Raw genomic sequence first — 21436 nt, 5'->3', positions numbered from 1 at the left:
CTATTATGATAGTTTTCTAAAAGTTAGTCATTTTAAGATTAGGCATTAGTAGTGTGATAATTGGTACAACTTATCACACGGAAAGTTGCCATTTCTCATTTGATAATTTTCAATCTAGCCATCCATAGTCTCAATTATTTATGGCACAATAGGATATAATGAACTGAAAGATGCCAATATTTCCAATGTTAAACCGATGGTACGATTTTCTGCATTGTCGAAGATTTACCAAATCTGGTTCAGCCTATGGTTGGACGTTCTTTTCGATAGTGTAGGGGTTCTGTGTGTTGCCACTCGGCTCATAGATGCATGCTAAAACATTCTTCGACTTAGCACATCCCACTCTCCGTGTACTCTTCCACACCATCTATAGGGGAGAAAGTAGACAACTGTTTCATCAGCAGTGACCGGCATCTGAGACATTGGAAATTCTTTGCGAATATGATTTTGAAAATAGTTCATTTGCATTGCAAATTATCATTGATATTATTTCAAGCATCGGGTCAGTGGCAAAGCCTTCAGTGTCGTAATATGATCAATCTAAAAAAGTTTCAAAAATACCTTAGCCTTAGTGCCATTCTGTTTAGTTCCAGGCTCTACCTTCACTGTTTGGACTCTCAGGCTAAAATAGTAGTGCCTATTTTTTTTTCTTATCATATAACAATACATATAACACACGGCATAGAAAGATGTTTGAAAGACTTCAAATCAAATGAAAAGAAGAAAAATCTTGACTTATTTATCGACCATGTAACAATCTATGTATTTGCGCATTTGATGATGTGCCATTAAAATATAACAGCAAAACATATCAGAAGATGAAGAAGTTCTAATAACCATAGCTTAATTATATATTTCAGAAGATGAAGAAGTTCTAATAACCATAGCTTAATTATAAATTGGGCTAAAGCTAATGAAAGTGAGATTTTTTTCTTAAAATGTTGTTCTTGTCTAACAATTCTAGCACTTTGACTCTGACCTGTGTAAAATGACCGGCTGACTCCAGCATGGAGTTTAGAGGATGCTGTTGATCGTAAAGGTCCCGTTCGCTGTACCAGGACTTCACGGCCGTCAAACAGTCTATCTGTGACGAGTCGAACTGCAGGCTTTCCCCATGCCTACAGAATCAATAAATCTATAAATCAATAAAATCAGTCATGAGCTTACGCAAGTCCAGCTAGCCTCCTTTGTAGGCCTTTTAGGTGGAGTGCTGATTTGAGATTTTCAACATATCATGGCCAGGATCATTTGCTGGAGAAGTCGTATTGTTCCCCAAAAATAAATGTCGGCGCCGCCTAGGAGCCAGACTTGGGTTTTTGGAAGGGCCGATCAACCATGTCTCTCGGGCTTGAAGTCCCCGTAGCGCTAATTATCTCCATGAAAAATGGAGATATTGTTTTTGGCGTGTCTGTCTGTCTGTGTGTGTGTGCGTGTGTGTGTGTCTGTGTGTGTGTGTGTGTGTGTGTGTGTGTGTGTGTGTGTGTGTGTGTTTCCGGACTATTGTAGTCAGCATAACTCAAGAACCTCTGGATGGATTACGATGATATTTGATATGTGGGCGGGTGTTGTGGAGCCGAAATTCATGGTCGATGTTGGGCCCCCTGGCATGGTATGTGACCTTGGTACTGCAGCAGAACTTCAATTTTCGTATATTTTGAACTAGAGGTGCTTGATTTTTGGGTGGCAAATAGCTTGTGATGTAATAAAGAAGTGGTGTAGGTTTGGGCCCCCTAGCAGCTTGCTCTAGAACTGCATTGGCGTTATAGTGAAAATCTTCTAAGGAGAATTACTGAACAAAGGAACAACGGATTTCCATGATATTTAGTAAAGAAAGCTGACAAAGATTACATCGACCTGCGACGATTGAAATATTGATTGAATTGATAGAGTTTTCCGGATCGGTGAAAATGACTAGCTTAGCTTTTGGAGATAATGTATGAGGAATTAGGTACGTTCTAGGCGATCGTGTCAGGGCCAGGGGGCCGCATGATGTTTGCATTAGGTAATGGATGCGCTTTGATAACAGTCTCCAATCCTGCTTTAAAAAAAGTAAAGACAAGACTCACACGACTTGTTCCCCCTCCACCAGCCAGGTGCGGTCCTCTGGGCTTGAATGTGTCCGTGGTTTCTTGCTGTCTTGATTTCCGTTCACGACTTTTTGCGCAAAATCTGCACACTCCTATTAAGGGAATTGCAATTGATAGTGTCAATCGAAGTGTAACAACAAAAAGGAACAAAAAAATCATGAGAGGAAAGAAACATGTCTTGATGTACAAGAGAAATCAGATTTTTCACGTGACAGCATAGGATCACCAGCTGCTAGTTCAGTGAATCGTAGACTGTGAATCGATATCTAAATGGAGTAAAGTCTAATTTTAGACTAAGACTAAAATAATAAATTTTAATTTAAGTAATCTAAATAACTTAATCTAAGTCTAATAAGACCAAAACCTGTCCAATTGCTTTGGATGTGTAACTGTTACCCTGCATATACTTGGCACGTGTAACAAATAGGGACATAGCACATGCATTGTCTTACTTTTTTAAGGCAACCGAAGCAATATTAGGGACAGTGGCATTTGCTAACACTGTTTAGCCCATTTGTGTAATAACTTCATACTTTGAGCATTTTAAAACCATGCAAACACATGCCATACCACGATCCCCTCAGTTTCGTGAGCCTACAAAAAAAATGGTGACGATTTTCAGTGAGTTCTCACATAACAACGAAGTCGTTATTTTTGTAACATGGACGTCTCTATACATTGTGATAGTATTGTTCGAACTAATCATAGATAGAAATGACTAAATGAATTGACTTTCAAAATCCTTTTTTGGGCCCTTATATTCCTTGGGTTGCCTTTAAAAATACGTACCGGGCACCAGGTTAGTTCTGCTGCACCGTGATACCTCCTTATCTCGTTATGAAGCCGCAGACATTCCACCTCGACATCGTAAGAGTCCTGAGTTGTCGGTGGTAGCGTTGGTGGGGATGTTGGCGGGAATTTTTCTAGTTCTGAAAATAGATTTAAAAGACAGAAGTGACATTCTGAGTCAATTGAAAAGTATACAGAAATCAGTAAGTGCAATCGCAATTAACCAGGCAATGCAATAATATACATGTACGTAGAAAATTCAAGGATAATTACTAGTATACAAAATAACATCATTGCCAAAATAATAGATATACACAGTCCAAAACTAAATATCAAGAATTGCCATAACATAATCTACAAGTACTGATTAGGTGTTCGCATAACAGATTATGTATGTGTGCTTCCGATTACCCGACAGAACCTAGCAAATACCTGTCGACCCAAGCCTTTTTTTTCGATCGACGCCTTAATTGGGACAGGAAGTTTTCGATCTGACATCTGAGTGATGAAAATTCAAAAATATTCCATGGAAGCCCGTGTGATAACCCAAAGTTATCACCCAGTCAGGAACACCCGTATCGAACTTTTTTTGCGGCCCAGGTATGAAATATACATCTCAGATGAAGTTGTACTGTGATGTGTTGCCTACCTGCCGTGCAGATCCCACAGACCCTCGGGCAGCGACACGCCATGAAGTACCGGAACCGCTGCATGAGGTGGATCTCGTGCTTCGCCAGCATGTCGCAGGTCTCGTCTGCATACTTGTTCTGGCACTCGCTGCCAATGGACTCTTCAAAAATACCAAATGAACTGATGAGGTACACGATATTGCACATGCGGTTTTGTGATATGTTATATATGTTGTTAGTACTTGTTATTATGAGATGTTGTTGTATGCTAGTGTCCATTGCAGGCCTCCCAGGCGGCGCCGGAGATAATTTTTGGAGAGCACTGATTCGCGTTTTTAAAACTTATCTGAGCGAGGGTCGTTTGCTGGGGAACGGTTCAAAGACCGTATTACTGCAATAATGGGGAGCCCATATGCGGCAATACATGTACAAGGGTTCCCCAGCAATGCGCTCTTTGAACCGTTCCCCCGCAAAAGACCCTCGCCCCGATAAGTTAAAAAAAAAACGCGAATCAGCAATCCCAAAAATTATCGCCGGCGCCGCCTGGGAGGTCTGCAAAGGAAGCTAATCCTGTCCATGTTCTCTGTGTGCATTTGTTACTCCAAGAAGAGTAGCTGTTCCATTTACACACGACAGCTAAAGGAGTGAATAAACCAATAAACAATGCGGCTAGAGGCATGTACACGAAATCCTTACCGCAGGTAACCTTACATGTACACTATCTGATCGACAGAGTGTTTATTGATATGTAAACAGTGTACCAGGACATATGCAAATAAACAAGTCAAGAAAGATCACGAAAGCAATATGTACAAAATGTACGTTGAGTAGAGTGGATCTGAACCGAACCATAAAACGTTATACACGGGGGTTTCTGTTGGTTATCGAACTCCATTTCATTGTACTTTTTGTTTAGTCTGGTCTGGTCTGGTCTGGTCACACAAAAAACTGAGGTCAGCGGTGACATGTTTTTCATGTATTCCCGGGATACTGAGCCACAAGAGTAACTCATTTCTTTATTTTCGTAAAGCAGACATATCTGTGGTATGAATTGAAATGTGAATATTCTCTGTATGCATTTTATGCCATACGTAGGCGTAGCAACGGTAAGCCCTCATCTCACTGGACCTGCGGCACGTTGGCGGCCTCGCTGCGTCCTAGATTGAATTTGAGTTAGCCTTGACTTTACAATGGGAATACCATACAAAACGTACAAGTATGACTAAAGTGACAACAAAACACACATAGCGTAACATGATTCGTTTTTTATCGATGGAATTTGTTGAGCGCTCTGTCAAAATCGACGCCTGGTCGCAGCGAGGTCGCCCACGTGCCGCGGGTCCGGTGAGATATGGCTTTATAAACGCGTCCTACCTCCAATACAAAATTCACAGCTGGCTGCACAAAAGTCTTTCATCCATATTTGGAAGTTTGGAGCTTCGCATAAACCCACATATTTCCAGAAGTTGCAATGACAGTCTGGGGCGAGGTTGCTGCACCCCATGGCCACACTCCTGACTGCAAGCTGCATAGAGATAGAACAAGGAGTAGATATGAAAGCTATCTTGGACCAGTATACACATAACCCACCCGATATTTATTGAAAATGCCGCGATGTTTTCCCTTCATGTTTCACATTACCATTCTGTGCAAAAATGAGAATAAAACAAGAAAAAGATAGAAACAGCAATCTATACACACATATGCCTCAAAGGGTTTTTGAAGTAGGTATCGCGGTAAAATAAATACAAATTAAGCGCAAGTTGTATAAAGATGTTAGACAAGTGGAAAAGCCACATAACTGTTTTCGGTGTCTATCAACTGTGGAATACTATACAAACTAGGTGTATGGCGACGTTCCAGGTTCATAATGCAACGGTTGCAATTTTACTACTTTTTTTAGAGACGACGCTTGTTTGCCATTTTTAAACCCACCTTCTTCACTCGGTCAAGCTCTTCAAGTGAGTCTTCCGAAAGGTCGAGATCATCTGGAAGCGGAAGAGCATCCTTCATGATGTTCACGTCACTCAGAGATGCTGTAAGAACTGGTACAGGCATGATATCATCTTTAATGTAATATATTGTAAGCTTAAAACTTCGTCGCACATTTTCAGCAGAAAGAGAACGTAGGTAAACAAAAACAAATTAAAATCAATGAATGTTCTACCACGCACTGGTGTACGTACCAAATCTAAGTTATCACTTGAATGTTTTCATTATTTGACTTTAAATTTATATTTGGAAATTGATGTGTCTTTCTACTAGAATGATACCTTGCGGCAAGATAATGTGGTGATGGTGATGAAATTTTTCTAAAGTTTTGACTTACGGTCGACTTTTTATAAAATCAAAGCAGGTGCTCATTCATTAAAGAATAGAAAAGGAAAGATAAAAACGAGACGACAGAAAACGTAAATGCTGTACAGGGAAAGCAGTGGAAGATGAACAACGTGATCACATTCCAGCTGTCGATGTCCACAATGCTATTCTGTAAGAAGCATATACTATTGAAGGAGTCCTAAACTCCAGAGGGGGGAGTTATTTTCCAATGGATGGTAATTTTAGGAAGTAGAAATGAATATTTTTTACAGTGTACGTTAAAGTACCCACTAGTCCACACGCATCCAAAAGTATTCAGTATTCTACCAAATTCCCCAGGTGACCCTCAGCCTATGTGTTTTTTACAATGTGCCTGACAATGCCTGACAAAAGTTAGATTACAAATAGAATGTCAGGGTGGTTAAGAAAAACTCGTCTTGCTATGTGTTCTTTTATATCTTATTAACAATCGGCCTTTTTATTGTGCTTAACCACCCTCATTTACGCCGAAATATCCACGTTTAACAATGTATGTTTACGCATAGGGAATACACTGGTAGGGTCTGCAGGGGTTTAGTGAGTATAATATTGTTTTACAAAACACACCTTGTGTAATTCACCACAAGCGGAATTCTGTACAAAGTCGGCTGATTATGTATTCATTGATACATAATCTAGTGGAAAATAACACCGCCTTCTGGAGTTTAGGACTCCTTTAACAGAAAATTTTCCCAACCTTTCCACAACTTGCCGATCAACAAAAAAAAACTATTGCTCCAGTCGCCTAAATACTTTATTTATCAAAAACTTGGGCAATTGATTTTCGACTCCCTTCAGAAAATACGTCAATCCTTCTTGAAATAGATATAGATTTAGAACAGCTCTTATTTTTATTTACGTATTTTATTTTGCTTCTCTTGTATGTATACACTCGTTGGATACCACTGTTTGCTTCGTTTGCAATTAGCTTCTGACATGGTTTTGCAATAAATCTATCATCATATTGTGAGTCGTCTTAGTCAACGTTCTTGAAACATAATAGGTTCTAGCCTATCTAAAGGGACAAGGATACCTGATGAAATCAGCTCTGGCCAATGGGGTTACTTCAGGCAACATCCGGTCTCATAACGTAGAAAACAAAATCTGAGTAAGGTCTGGAGGTCTCTAAGAGAGGGAAATGACCCCTTTTATAGAGTGAGATTCGGCTGTTGATGAAATAAAGAGCATCCAGTTTAGCAGTGCGTCTTACGCACATAATGTCAAATTTAATTCAACGAGTTTTGTTTTAAATTTCTGGTTGATCTTGGTCACAACGTGGCGCTTTTTCGTTAGATAGTAGTGCAGAGAAGCTTCGCTACGGCTCACGTATCTAGAATCGGCTAGCGTCAACTTTACTCTACTCTTCTCTTTAAGTATACTGGGTTCTTTTACGTGCATAGGTTTGACAGTTAAGGCTACCGGCTGATCCTCCCTCATACACGGGACCGCAGGCTTCGAACTATGACGACCAGAAAGAAGTTTAGTAGTAAAATATGTGATGACCGAATTGTGTGAGGGGGAAGTCTAGAGTCCAGCCTTCTTAAGCCAAGCTTGGTAGCGGACTAAAGCTAAGAAGGCTGGACTCCAGGCTAGTGAGGGAGGCCTAGTATCGTCGTTTTACTCTTTCTGGTGCTCTACTTAAAGAGCATGTATCAGTGCGAAATGCGCACGAGTTGCCCCAAGTAGTATACAAAGAAATAACAGTTAAGTCACTGTGTGTGTCCCGCTGATCGCGTGACACGTTGAAGAAATAATGTTGTGCAGTCAATTTCCCACACTGATCGGCAATTCACGTAATAACTGCATGACAACAATGTCTTAATGCGCGAAGACGTATTGTTAAGGTTGAGGGGGGTGGGCGCTAAGAGATATCCTGCGAGGTACAAAAGAATGATGAAATACGTGGTGTCGAATTACATATGAAATACGCAATGCATAACGCTTCCAGCCAACTTGTTGTTACGTCTTCAGGAGACTATTCAGTTTTGGCGCTGGATGCAGGCCTATTTTACTGATTTGTATAAAAGAGAGTCATATGACTAAGATCATACATAGATCGTTCTTTTTGCTCGTCAGAACTGTTTTTTGTTTGATACAGATCGACATGTTTTCATGAATGATTATTGTTATCGTTACGTTAAAGTTGTTTAACGAATTCTTTAGAAGATATTCTTTTAATGTGATGTTCAAATTTTATACCTGGCGGAGTTATGAAAGACAACAGATATACGACTCCGCAAACATTTCATACAGTTGAGGTTGACACCATCTTACTTGATATTTACATTTCATCCCATGTATATGTACACATCTGTACACATTCAATCGCTTTGTCACAATCCTGTTCAAACAAAGAACTCCACGCATATAGGTGGTTCTGATCACACTGTTACCAAGCAATCGGTGGTATTCAGAATACAATGTATACATATTAGGGCCAAGTGAAAATGTTGAGTATGATGCAATACTCAACATTTTTTTGCAGGGATTTGTTTATCTACAAACCATATCCGAAGAACCACTGATGAAATTATCTTACCAATTCTTCACCCAAAAAAAGTATTCCAAGACGATTAGAAGGAAATCCATCTCTGTATTAAAACGAGTGGTAGTCTTTTTAATATCCACAGCATATTCTATGCTATCAACATGTGACTAGAAATCTAAGAAAGCATGATAAGCCTTACTTGAATCGCCAGATAGAGTGAGAACTAGGACGAGTAGCGGCACACATTCTAAGACCTTCATTTCGCCTTCTTCGGCCACAGCTTTGGATCCCGCACTCCAGAAAAGACAGACTTCTGTTCACAGGACCGGACGGTGGACGTTTGGAGAAGGTCGTGGTTTTCTAATATTTACGAAGTCGTGTACTGGTGTGGACGTGGTCGTTTCTGTCGGGTTCACTGGTCATTATGAAAGGATATTCGATCGGTCCGGAAAGCCCGCTATTGGTCATATCATCAATGATATCCTGATATCAAAGATATTAGCCGTTCCGCGTCTATTGAGTATTACAAATGATTTGGCGGATATGCGTGATGTTCTTAACATATCGTTTGTTTACGTCAAAGCATGACCTTACTAAAGATAGCGTTCCAATGTGGTGTGTGTGGGCAGTATCAGTGTCAAGAACCTACATGGTGATGAACCACTCCTATTACATGTTTCTCAATAACATCATCACTGTAACAACAGATGTCAAAGAATCACAGAGCAATAAGTTCTGGTACATGTTATGTTGCCCTCTTACGAGTATGTGTGTACCATAGAGTTTGATATTCAATTGACTTGTTATTGCAATGTAAAATCAGGGATACCTGAAAACCAGGCTTCATAGCCTGAGTTGTATTTGCCCTGTATAAATAAAATGAACTGAAAGGAAATGTATGATGGGACGTCCACACATACCTCAAGCAAGGTTCAATGACATTTTTGACATTCTTGTGTAACGATGATAGAAAGTCTGTGTTTTTGTTTTCTTATTTCGCCCCTCTCTGGTTCTCTCACTGGATAGTATTAGGAATTGGCATGTATATGGGTAGCAGAGAAAATAAATTGTAGTTTACTCTAACGCTTTGATTTCATATCGATTTTGCGGTAGGCATTGTGTTTGATATGTGTATCTATCATCCAATTGCTATATAAAATGCCCCCCCCCCACACACACACAAGATGAACTGTACATGTTTTTTTATACCAACACTTGTGTGATATAGCACAGTATATTTCGTAGCTCAATTTTCTATTTGGCCAGATCATCATAAGCTGTCCAGAAACTTATACCAAAATTGACAAATAAACTAACAAACATGCAAAGAAGTGACCAAACTAACGCCGCTCAACATATGAAATTACAAATGTACACGAAGATACATAAAACATGTATGCAATTTATTCAGATGACCAAAAATTGATTTTTATTTCTATGTTTTCTGATCCGTTTCTGCATTAATGGGTTTTATGTTCACATAATAACGATAACACTAGGTGACCCCGGATAATCAAAGACTACAAAATATTTGTCAGGGATCATCTAACCGGACTTCAATAGGTCGATATTTGACAAAGTACGATCAAAACGCCCACTCTACCTCTATGGTAACATTGGTTATTTGGCTGGAAAAAAACGTAAATATATTTGACCAAGTGGCAGGAGGAGGCGGAAAGAAAGAAAACATACCGGACCATCCCTGTGGTGTCCAGGGAAATATCATCAGAGTTATTCTTAACGGAAACAATGGGGAAGGGGACGCCAAAATATCAGCTAACGCAAAGAAAAATAAACTCAATATCGTCTGAGATGGCGCCAATTCCCTGACAATAGGGAAATACATATATCTGGAGGGCGTTCTGGGGAGGGGATCAGAACATTGTTGATTTATCTAAATGCAGCTGCTTGCTCGTCGGAACTCAATCTCAAGCTGCCCCTATAATTCCTGTTTCCTTTATTTGGAAACACGACATCTGATCACTGAGTTCACCTTGAACACAAAATATGCTTCTGACTCTGGTATTATACCGCCAGTTAGTTGGACTATACGCTTACTCTGAGGGCATTGCGTCACGGTATACGCCAGTTCGAAAGCCAGCACAACCGCTAGCGAAAAACGTCAATGATGATTATAATACATACCTCTACTTTACTCACCTGGCCTTTCGTGGGGGTGGGGGGTGGCAAAAGTTAGCAAAAAGTCAACCGGGAACGTCAGCCAATTGAAACTTTTTAGTTATTGCTCTTTGCGCAACACTTATAATGTTGGAAATTACAGCTTTTTTACAATTGTTGCCTCAAACAGTAGACAGAAAAAGAGTATAGAAATGCCATGGTTGCATCTGTCGATAGATGTGATATTTCCTCTTTGATATTTCCTCCTTGATATACGAATTTGCTTTGCAATTCAGACATGTAATATAAGTTTTCTTCAAATATCAGCACCCCCGAAGCCGTATATCAAAAGGAAATTAAACTTTCTGCCAACCCACAACACTCGGAAATTCCTAAGATCTCCTTGTTCCTGCTGCCTGTGTCTTCCGTTTTAATACGTTGTATTTGCGTCCTTTATAAGTGCTGTGCAAAGGCAATATCTGGAGACAAAAAAATTACATAAGAGCGTGCACTTCTCATTTTTGCAAACTGAAAAAAGTATAAACGTACGCGTGTGACCGCAAAAATATCAGTGACACAAAGACAAATTGCAACAGTTACAGTCCAAATGATTTAAATGGAAACTGCTCTTTCTAGAAAAATCAAAAACATTATACATAAGGAACGAACGATTTTATTGCACAACAATTGCATCGGTGACAATGTATGACAATCTAGTTTTTCAGGAAACGGTTCAACAGTAAAATTCCATTGAGACTATATTTGCTTTCCTCTTGCAGCATCAGATGGTCTGTCGTTCACAAGCACATGGTCAAACAATCATATTCATATTAATCTACACATTTCAATATGGTTCGGAGAAAACGGAAATAACACATCTGCCAATCATATTGAATTCAACCAGCAAGGGTATAAAAGAAGTCCCCTGAGCTGGCTTCAAAACTCGCACTATCCACAGACCAGAGAACACCGAGCGACGACTGGAAGAGACATCCATATCTTTAGCGATCTATTTTTCAGGGTGTGTGTCTTTGTTCTTTATCATTTACACTGCATGTGCACGTCATCTTGTTCAGGTGTTTAACCATTTGTTTAATACGTAGCATTCTTTTTCTTTGTGAATGGAGTACTAGTATATCAGCAGTGGCCATGTGGATGTAGAATTTAATCTATTTCCCACTGGCAGATCTTGGGGCCTGTCTAACGCTGTGTCACATTGCAAAGCTCAGCCTAACTTTGCCACTTCTAATTTATTGCAAAGTAAATCTCTTAGCACATTTAATAAGATATGGTGATCATGGGCCTATTTTGATAAATATTTTATTTTTAGGTGTGTTCTCTCCGGAAAAAGCCAAATTTAATGCAGTTCAGACAAACTTCTCAACATAACAACCGATGCTTTCTGAATAAAAAAAATTACAGTTCTCAATGGATAACCACTAATGCTTTCATATTATTCATATGACCCATTTTAGCCGAAACATGAATGTCCTCGCGGCCTTCACGGTGGGTTTGATGGTCTTGCTTGGGACCAGCACGCTTTTCGCTGATGGATACATCCTGAACGGCCTTTCCGCTGACGACTCTGCAAAGTTGGGGAAGCAAGACGGCCGGGCTGACGACTCTGCAAAGTTGGGGAAGCAAGACGGCCGGGCTGACGACTCTGCAAAGTTGGGGAAGCAAGACGGCCGGGCTGACGACTCTGCAAAGTGGAAGATGAAACAAGACGGCCGGGCTGACGACTCTGCAAAGTTGGGGATACAAGACGGCCGGGCTGACGACTCTGCAAAGTGGAGGAAGCAAGACGGCCGGGCTGACGACTCTGCAAAGTGGAGGAAACAAGACGGCCGGGCTGTCGACTCTGCAAAGTGGGGGAAGCAAGACGGCCGGGCTGACGACTCTGCAAAGTTGGGGAAGCAAGACGGCCGGGCTGACGACTCTGCAAAGTGGGGGAAGCAAGACGGCCGGGCTGACGACTCTGCAAAGTGGAGGAAACAAGACGGCCGGGCTGACGACTCTGCAAAGTGGAAGATGATACAAGACGGCCGGGCTGACGACTCTGCAATATGGAGGAAACAAGACGGCCGGGCTGTCGACTCTGCAAAGTGGGGGAAACAAGACGGCCGGGCTGACGACTCTGCAAAGTTGGGGAAGCAAGACGGCCGGGCTGACGACTCTGCAATATGGAGGAAACAAGACGGCCGGGCTGTCGACTCTGCAAAGTTGGGGAAGCAAGACGGCCGGGCTGATGACTCTGCAATATGGGGGAAACAAGACGGCCGGGCTGACGACTCTGCAAAGTTGGGGAAGCAAGACGGCCGGGCTGACGACTCTGCAATATGGAGGAAACAAGACGGCCGGGCTGTCGACTCTGCAAAGTGGGGGAAGCAAGACGGCCGGGCTGACGACTCTGCAAAGTTGGGGAAGCAAGACGGCCGGGCTGATGACTCTGCAATATGGAGGAAACAAGACGGCCGGGCTGACGACTCTGCAAAGTTGGGGAAGCAAGACGGCCGGGCTGACCACTCTGCAAAGTTGGGGAAACAAGACGGCCGGGCTGACGACTCTGCAAAGTGGAGGAAACAAGACGGCCGGGCTGACGACTCTGCAAAGTGGGGGAAGCAAGACGGCCGGGCTGACGACTCTGCAAAGTGGAGGAAACAAGACGGCCGGGCTGACGACTCTGCAAAGTGGGGGAAGCAAGACGGCCGGGCTGACGACTCTGCAAAGTGGAGGAAACAAGACGGCCGGGCTGACACTGCGCGAAAGGGGTCCATTTCCGGACAAATCCGAAATTGACACATCACTGGGCATGTCACATATTCGGACCGTTTCCAAGTACTCAAATCGATACCTAACATATTCGGAAATATTTTGATTCAATATATTTTTCCAAGCAAATCCGGAAAAATACAACATTTTATTTTTCCGGATACTGTTTAGGGTCGTATCCTTACTCCAGATATGTGTTTCTGTATGTATACGGAGATATTCATTGTTACGATACTCCGGCAATCCATGTTGTATTCTGACTCTGTCGTGAAAGGTCAGATATCCGTGAATATATTGACTCCGAAAATGTTGTTATCCATTCAAATAGTATTTCTGGACAAATCCAAAGTTTGACACATCACTGGGCATGTCAAATATACAAACCATTTGCAAGTGCTTTTTCGACCACTAACATATTCGGACATATTTTTTGTCAAGAAATGTTTCCTAGCAAATCCGGATAAATATGACTTTTCCGAATTCTTTGGATACATGTATACGGACAAATCATGAGTTTGACACATTATTGGACATGCCACGTAGTAGGCTGAGCGTTTCCGGACATTTTGTCGATACATAACATTTACGGAAATATTTTCAATCAGGAATTGTTTGATTGCGTATGCAGAAAAATTCGACAAATGATATTTGCGGATACTGTACATGGGCGTTTTGTAACTCCGGATACGTGTTCTTTACACATACGGAGATATCTGTTAAGATACTTCAGCAATCCATGCTGTGTCATGACTACGTCAAAACACGCTACATATCCGAGAATATATTGACTCCGAAAAAGTTGCTATCTTTGTTAAAGCAAAGCAAGTGCTCCTGATTCTTCCGAATACGTGCCATGTGCGTTTGCGGGAAATATCTGAAATCCGTATACGTAGCATATTTTCTGAAGGCGTTCCGGACTCCGAAATTGAACAGAATCAATTGTCCGGAAATAAGTCGGAAATGACAATTCATAGCAGAGGTGGATTGTGGGCCACTTAGATTTCCGGACGTGTTCGTACGTATCACGATCAGGATACGGTTGGTACAATAATATCTTATGCCTCTAGGAGGAGCTTTTTTGCCTCTATGCATATCAATCAAATCAATCAGCAAATATACCATTTTGGGTTTTTGGTAGTTTTTAAAATCTTAGAAAATATTACAAGAGTGTATTATGCTAAACTTGAAAATTGAAATACAACATATAACTGCAATATTCAAATATTGCTACTGCATGATGTGAATTCATTGGTAATGCTTGTATACGTGTCTACAAGCATGTAGCCTGCCCTAGAAATATATAACGGCACCCTTCCAGCACAGTTCTGTGTTAATACCGGCTTGCCTGTCTTGAAGATTGAACATTGTGCCAAGAAACGCTCTGGTATGTGTACATCGGGCCACCAGATGGACCCTAGCATGCCTCATTTCTGATTGGTCCGTTTGTATAGTAGTGTATGTCTACCACGCATGCCTGGAATGTGAGCGCGGAACTTAACGGTTAGAGGAAACCGGGGTGTGCCGATGCTCGGTATCTGAGTTCAAGTCCTCATATTCTCGATATGATCTGACGGATTACACCGTAAGATTCTTCTTTTCTGAACTGGGATGACGAGAAATGACCTGCATGAACTCGGGAGTCAGGACCGAAGTGGATGGAGCGAGGACGGGGTCAGGGTGCAAATTGACCTCAGACGATGGACAAGCATGGACAAGCCGAGAACACGGTAACTTCGAATTCCATTATCCACTGTTTGGTGACTTGTTAAACTAATACCTACATCAGAAAGTAGTTATTTCTCCCTAGTGTGTCAATTTGAAGCTAGGAGAGTTTCACAGACACACTATGCGAAAGGGGCTGATTTCCGGAAAAATTCGGAGTTGATATATTCCAAGACATGCTTGATATTTGGAATGTGTCCGGACAAGATGTCTGATATTTACCATATCCTGGAATATCCTGAGTCCGGACATGTTTTGTTGCGAATCCGGACGAATAAGACTTTCCTATATTTCAAGATACGCGCCATTGACGTATCTTGCTTCCGAATGCATAACACGCTTTATATTCTGAACATATCCAAGGTAATTATATTCCAGGAATAAATTTTGGACATATTAGGAGTTGACACGTAGCATGATATGCCTCATTTCTGGACCATTTTCGGACGACATTCGATATTTACTACATCCGCAAATATCATGATTCAGAAATTGTTCCGAAGCATATCCGGACGGATAAAAGCTTCCAGTTTTTTCCGAATACGTGCCATTGGCGTTTCTTGTTCCGTACTCATGTTCAATTCACGACACAGATACAAGAGCTAGAGAGCTAGAGATATACCAAGAATCAGTGACAGTGTTCGGACATATTTGGAGTAACATGACATGCTACATATTCCGACCGTTTCCGGGCATGGTTTTGGGTGTTCATTTCTGTTGCGTGTCCGGACAAATAAGACGTCTTTTTTTTCAAGATACGCGTCATTGGCGATTCTTGCTGTGATACGGTTCATATATTGTATGTAGGTTTCATTGTAATTGATCAAGGATTATGTCGCCCTTGAGATGATATATTTTGGAAATAAATTTAGACAAATTAGGAGTTGACACGATATCATATGAAGCACATACTCCATCGAAATACTATAGATCTATACTAGTGATAGCGGTGCATTATAAGAAAGTTACATATCCGGAAATATCATGCTCAAAATTCACTCAAAATACTCCATAGACGCGTTGCAGTATGGGAAAGCTCCATATACGGACAGTATCATGCTCCAAATTTACTCATGATACTCCATGGAAGCGTTGCAGCATGGGAAAGTCCCATTTTCGGACTAAAACAGGCACTCATGGTCAGAATATGCGATGTGCTGTACTATTGTTCGCCGTACAGTGGCGCTGCAACTTTATCATGGTGGCAGCACATTCTAGGCTATTTGATGATACTGTCACCAAGGAGTATCAGGAAGCCAAATTCAACCGAGAATAAAATGTATACGGGTGGTGCAGTTTCTGAAAGTCAGGTCATTCGGAACCAGATTTTTTTTAGAACGGATCGGAGCTGAGGCACATTATATATGTGTGTTGGAACATAATATCTGTGTTTTATTTTTGTGCGGATGTAAACAGTGAAGTGTGCGACAGTTTGACCTGATGAGACCGTACCACGCGTGTTTGGAGCAGTCAAAGCCCGACAAACAACGGTCTATACCGCGCCACCACGATGTTTGCGAATGTGTGCAACATGCAAGATTTGAACTGGTAAGTACACAATGGATTTGTTTACAAAAAATAAGCTTTCTCGCATGTAACCTGACCCCGTTAGCTCAGCTGCATCTTTCATGTCTTTGATACCCAAAGGCGCTGACGGGAGATTCCCCCGAAACCTTACTACCATCTAACAAATGACATGGATCATCATTATTAATCTACCACGTGTCCCATTTCAACGAATGATGTTTAGGGTTGTATGTTTGGGAGTCTTCAACACACATAAAATGCATTTAGTAGTTTTCCCCTTGCTGGCGGGGCGGGCATACAAGCTGAAGCAAAAGCCGGGCTGGTACTACTGGGCGGGGCCGGGAAACTCCCCAGGAGTGCTGAGCTCTATTTACCGCGGGATGACTGCTTTGGGCCGCCGAATGAACTGCTGGTCAATGGCCCGATACCAGTCTGACCAGCACAAGCCAAGACATTTTACATGATTATGTTCAATGCTATGATTGTATATTAAGGGTAAGACTAGCCTGTCAATAGCTTCTGTCTTTTAGTTATGCAAAACATGTACAAGCCTAACATCTGCGTGGAGGGTAGGGTAGCTGACACTACAGTGGATACTTAGCAGGCAAATTGAGCAAGGAGGTTGATTTGAGGCTGTAGTGTAGTGTTCCCGGGAAAGAGCGTTTCGCGATCTTCCACCAGACATTTGGAAGTGGCTACTGAGTCAGGACGATCCTGGTCAGCAGTAGAAAAATCTGCACTGCTGACAGGATCATCCTGTCAGCTGTAACAGATAGAATAGACGACATAATGTGTCCTGATCTTATACAAAGGTTTCTCAGTAGCTAGGCAGTAAGCAAGCTATATTTAGGACTAAGACACGTGACCAGGCCGTATTCGGAAGCTCATCTGAATAGATTAGTGTTGACCAATAGCGAGTGAGAACAGCTAGCACCTTAGCATAAGCCCGCCGATTTGAACTCAGAAGCTATCCTGTGACTAAGGTAAGTGATCACACGTAGATTAGCTCTCTGTATTTTGTTCGTAATAAATACTAGATGATTGTAGAATATCCTACATTTCCATCATTACACTAGTACTCAACCTCCGTAATCGTAACGCTCTAGATCGATTACTGTGCATCTTGTACTGTAGGCCTTTATAGTAGACTTGGCTTGTATAGTACTGCATATACCACGGGATAAATAACGATCCGAACAAGAGTATTAATCAAACCGGCTTGGCGTTCTTATCTCTATAGTAGCGTAACTTAAGATGTAAAGGTTAAGTCCACATCCTATACCCTAGACCAGAAAAGTTGCATTGATTCCTACACCGCTTGTTCGGACAACTGTGGTTTCTGCTTGCTTGTAATTGTGAATTTTGTGTGCTTCTTTTTGCGCTGTCGGTTCCCGTGTACTACGCGTGCGGCTTGTTTTCGGCCCGTTTCTTTGCGTAGCTAGTTAACGTTTCCCGACTGTTTGTGTGCCGTACGAGTGTTGTTGCTTTTCCTGTTCTACCAAATTCTTTGTCCTGCTGTTTTGGCTACAGTTTTCTGCATATTTTCCGTTTTCCAGCTGTGTTACTAGTGGCGTGGGTTTCGCGTCCGTTTTTTCACACTGCATAATTGATTGGACCTTGCCGACATCGCAGTCCGTCTCTAGAGTCCCGCTGTGCGCCTTTCGGGCCATTGTTTTGCCAAGAAGACCGCTCTCCCGGACGCCTTGACTTGCAAATGGATATACCGTTGTTGTCAGTTTTCTGTGTCCTACTCCATAAATTATTCTTTCACTATCGTTTGCTCAAAATCTCGTCTGTGTTTTTAGACCTATTCTGTTTTGGCTCCCCGTTTTGTAGTACCCATTTCTGTTTGGCTTTTTTTATTTTTGTACCATCATGGCGGCCGCCAAAACTAATGCCCCGGAGATTGATTTCGGTCCTTCTTCTACGGCCCCATTCCTGCTTCGTCACCGGCGATGGCTACCCACCCCACGTCTTACTCCGAAGAGCTCCTGGCTCCCCGGTTTCTCTGCGTCTATCTAAGAGGGTCTGCATGCCCTTTTTCGTGAAGCGTTACGAGCGATTTTAATTCACCGTTAATCGTTACCGGCCGCCCTGAATTCACCGTTAAGCGTTATCCGTACATTAATCGTGAAGCGTTACTGGTCGTTTTAATTCCTCGTTAAGCGTTATTTGTCATCCTGAATTCAACGTTAAGCGTTATTGAGTAATTCCTCGTTACGCAGGAAAAAGCATTTCAATGGGTGAAGATTTCAAAATTTTCTCCAGGGAGCACACGGCTCAGGCGAAAATATGTCAGGAGGGCGCCCCCAGCCCCCCACAAAATTTCAAGCTGAAACACTTCTATTTTTCACTCTACGAGCAAAGTTTTCTCATCAAAATTCAGGAAATTAAGCGTTTCGTGGTTGAAGATTTTAAAATTTTCCCCGGGTGCATGCCGGGCCTCCGTCGAAAAATATTATCAGGAGGGCGTCGACCCCACAAAGTCAAGCTGAAACTCGTCTGTATTTTTTCACAAATAGAGATATCATTAAACTTAACTTGTATTACCAGTAATATTTTCCCGTTGAAATGCAAGAAATAGCATTTCAGGGTGTCAAGAATTTTCCCCGGGAGCATGTCGCAGCTCCAACGAGGTTTGGAGGGCGTGACGCCCCTCAAGCTGCAACTCTTCTGTTTTTTTTTTTTTTTATTTTTAAATAGAGATATCATAAAACTTAGCTTACTCTTCAGCAAAAATCCCCCCCCCCTCAGAATGCAAGAAAAAGCGTTTCAGAGGGTCAAGATCTCAAAGTTTTCGTCGCACCTTCGGTGCTCTTCATCATGATCATGAACATTTCGCCCACCAATTCAAAATTTCCTGTCGCCGCCGAATTTAAAGGGTTCGGAGCAGGCGTGCGAAAATGGCATAGCGTAATAGGTCTCTTGCCACGGACCAGGACGTCGTCTTCAGGGGTACCTCATGTTCTTTAAAATGCTGAATTTACCGTTAAGCGTTATCGGCCGGCCTGAATTTACCGTTAAGCGTTATCGGCTGGCCTGAATTTACCGTTAAGCGTTGCCAGGACCCCCCCATGCAGACCCTCATCTAAGGCGGATGTACAGCCGCACACAGGACCCGTTCCACTACCGCAGCGACACCCAGGCTTTGCGGCAAAAGCGCAGCGAGACCCCGCAGCAATTGGAACTGAGAGTGCGCCAGGCGGTCGCTCTAGCCTTAACCTCCTTGCTCTAGCCTACCCCGGAGCCGACCAGCGCACGCGCGACGACTACGGCGTGCAGGTTTTCCTGGACAATTTAGCCATAGATGACCTTAACCTCGCAATGGATAACCTTAGTGGTAACCTCCATTAACACTAAAATTATTTCCTTCCTTCCACGAATTCAACCACCTGCACCAACATCTGAGGGCGCAGAGCAAGCTGCTAGAGGAGGACGGAAGGCTGAGGCGGTCAAGAGAAAGAAAATGATGGTATGTGTATTAATCTATTAAAATTAACAGATTGAAGGGATGGGTTAGGCGATTGTTCAAGTGGCTTTGTGCATGGCATCCACGTGTTAGGGTATCATGAAGTTCAAGAAAACCTGGTATGCAACTGACACTAAAGTAGAACTATCTGACTAGTTTCTTTTTTATAAAACCAAATTCCAAAAGAAAGCTGTAATATTTATCAGGCATTTATGCATATTTTGCGTGTTTTCGAATTTTCTATCCAAGATCTAACATTCTATCTAAATTACAAGTGATCATTGGAAACAACGTTTATGAAAACTATTAGTCATGAAAAATGCATTTCCTACCAAGACTGGCTACATTTTGCCGGCTATATTTAGAATGGTAAAGTAATATGTATCTTGTTTTTTTAATAACGCGGCGGTTTGTGTTAAAAATCCCCCTATGATGATATTGGTTTGTGTCCTTCAAAATCGTTTATTGCAGTGTAGCCCTGCCCAGGTGCCCGCCATGCTTAATAACAAGATTTTTTCTGTACCCACTCAGCTGTTCAAGTCCCGAGTTCGGGTGGCAGGGGACGTCTTGGACAGAGAAGAATACGACTACCTGAAGTCATCAGGACAGGTTTACATGTCCGATGAAGTCAGCGATGAGGATGACAAGTCATCGGTGTGGGTCCAGCCACCCGCCTGGCGGGCGGACAAGTTAACGGACATAACGCGAAGGTGCCAGCCGGTCCTAGACCAGAATAGGAGAGACAGGCGCCTGCCCTTCTCCAACAAAGAGAGAAAGCAAGGGGAGGAGTTTACAGACAGATGTCCACCATCCAGCGGGCTGCACAGCCACACCTCATGACTGTGGCCTCCCAGGAAGAGGAAGGCGCGGAGGGAGAGGAACGCGTAGAGGGAGAAGAACGCACAGAGGGAGAGGAAGACACGGAGGAAGAGGAAGACAGCGACTGAAGCTAGGAGTTGTGATGATGACTGATGACTGGTTTATACAACTTATAAAACAAACCACATGGCAGCCCTAGGGTTGGATTGGTACTTGGTAGGCTTGTTGACAAAAGGCTAGCTTTTTTTTACATACATTATATAAGAAGCACATACAGTGGCATACTTCATCATTAAAACGTCACATTCCACTATTTACTATCACTGCTTAGTAAGTTGACCCTATAGTACGTAGATATGACTTTTTGTATATCTCACAGTGTTGGCTTTAAAAGTTTGTTGAAGTCGGTTTTTACTATCGTAGTTTAGCAAGTTGACCCGTAGTACGTAGATAAGCCTTTTTTGTATATCTCACAGTGTTGGCTTTAAATGTTTGTTGTAGTCGGTTACTCGAGCGAGTCTTTCACGACACAGTGGGAACCAGTCCCTGAAGGTCGGGGATCTCAGTCGAGAGAGTGCAAAGTTTCTGCATAGTTCCTCACGTCTTTGTGATAGTGGTGTTAGTGAGAGTTCTCCAATACAACTTGCATTTGATGATA

At 42.2% G+C, this 21436-nt stretch overlaps 2 protein-coding genes and 2 long non-coding RNA genes across 4 annotated transcripts; 2 read left to right on the top strand and 2 right to left on the bottom strand.

Moving 5' to 3' along the window:
- Positions 1–170: 170 nt before the first annotated feature.
- Positions 171–5002, bottom strand: LOC136428259 (Golgi-associated plant pathogenesis-related protein 1-like). Its single transcript, XM_066417638.1, has 6 exons — positions 4880–5002; positions 3526–3666; positions 2877–3016; positions 2067–2179; positions 980–1118; positions 171–367 (listed from the first exon to the last, which is right to left on the bottom strand). Exons 1-6 carry the CDS (start codon positions 4920–4922, stop codon positions 245–247), a joined length of 699 nt encoding a protein of 232 aa, XP_066273735.1. The 5' UTR covers positions 4923–5002; the 3' UTR covers positions 171–244.
- A 9-nt stretch (positions 5003–5011) lies between these two features.
- On the bottom strand, positions 5012–8884 carry LOC136428253 (uncharacterized). The gene is made up of 3 exons (XR_010754602.1): positions 8551–8884; positions 5441–5541; positions 5012–5030 (listed from the first exon to the last, which is right to left on the bottom strand). It is a non-coding gene; the product is annotated as an uncharacterized lncRNA (long non-coding RNA).
- A 3067-nt stretch (positions 8885–11951) lies between these two features.
- On the top strand, positions 11952–15569 carry LOC136426486 (uncharacterized). Its single transcript, XM_066415153.1, has 2 exons — positions 11952–13198; positions 15557–15569. Exons 1-2 carry the CDS (start codon positions 11952–11954, stop codon positions 15567–15569), a joined length of 1260 nt encoding a protein of 419 aa, XP_066271250.1.
- Positions 15570–19582: 4013 nt separating this feature from the next.
- LOC136422824 (uncharacterized) lies at positions 19583–21436 on the top strand. Its single transcript, XR_010753675.1, has 2 exons — positions 19583–19962; positions 20491–21436. It is a non-coding gene; the product is annotated as an uncharacterized lncRNA (long non-coding RNA).

The sequence above is a fragment of the Branchiostoma lanceolatum genome, chromosome 1 (genome assembly GCF_035083965.1).
Source record: "Branchiostoma lanceolatum isolate klBraLanc5 chromosome 1, klBraLanc5.hap2, whole genome shotgun sequence".
Taxonomy (NCBI): Eukaryota; Metazoa; Chordata; class Leptocardii; order Amphioxiformes; family Branchiostomatidae; genus Branchiostoma; species Branchiostoma lanceolatum.
The sequence above is the reverse complement of the archived record's forward strand: the minus strand, read 5'-3'. Positions and strand labels throughout refer to the sequence as shown.

Bases quoted from the DNA above. Each gene is read 5' to 3' on its own strand.
- LOC136428259 (XM_066417638.1), bottom strand. From the start codon at position 4,922: ATGAAAGACTTTTGTGCAGCCAGCTGTGAATTTTGTATTGGAG. The intron at 3,017-3,525 runs GTAGGCAACACA...ATCTATTTTCAG, and splicing joins CTGTGGGATCTGCACGGCAG to AACTAGAAAAATTCCCGCCA. The intron at 2,180-2,876 runs GTACGTATTTTT...TTCCCTTAATAG, and splicing joins CAGAACTAACCTGGTGCCCG to GAGTGTGCAGATTTTGCGCA.
- LOC136426486 (XM_066415153.1), top strand. From the start codon at position 11,952: ATGAATGTCCTCGCGGCCTTCACGGTGGGTTTGATGGTCTTGCTTGGG.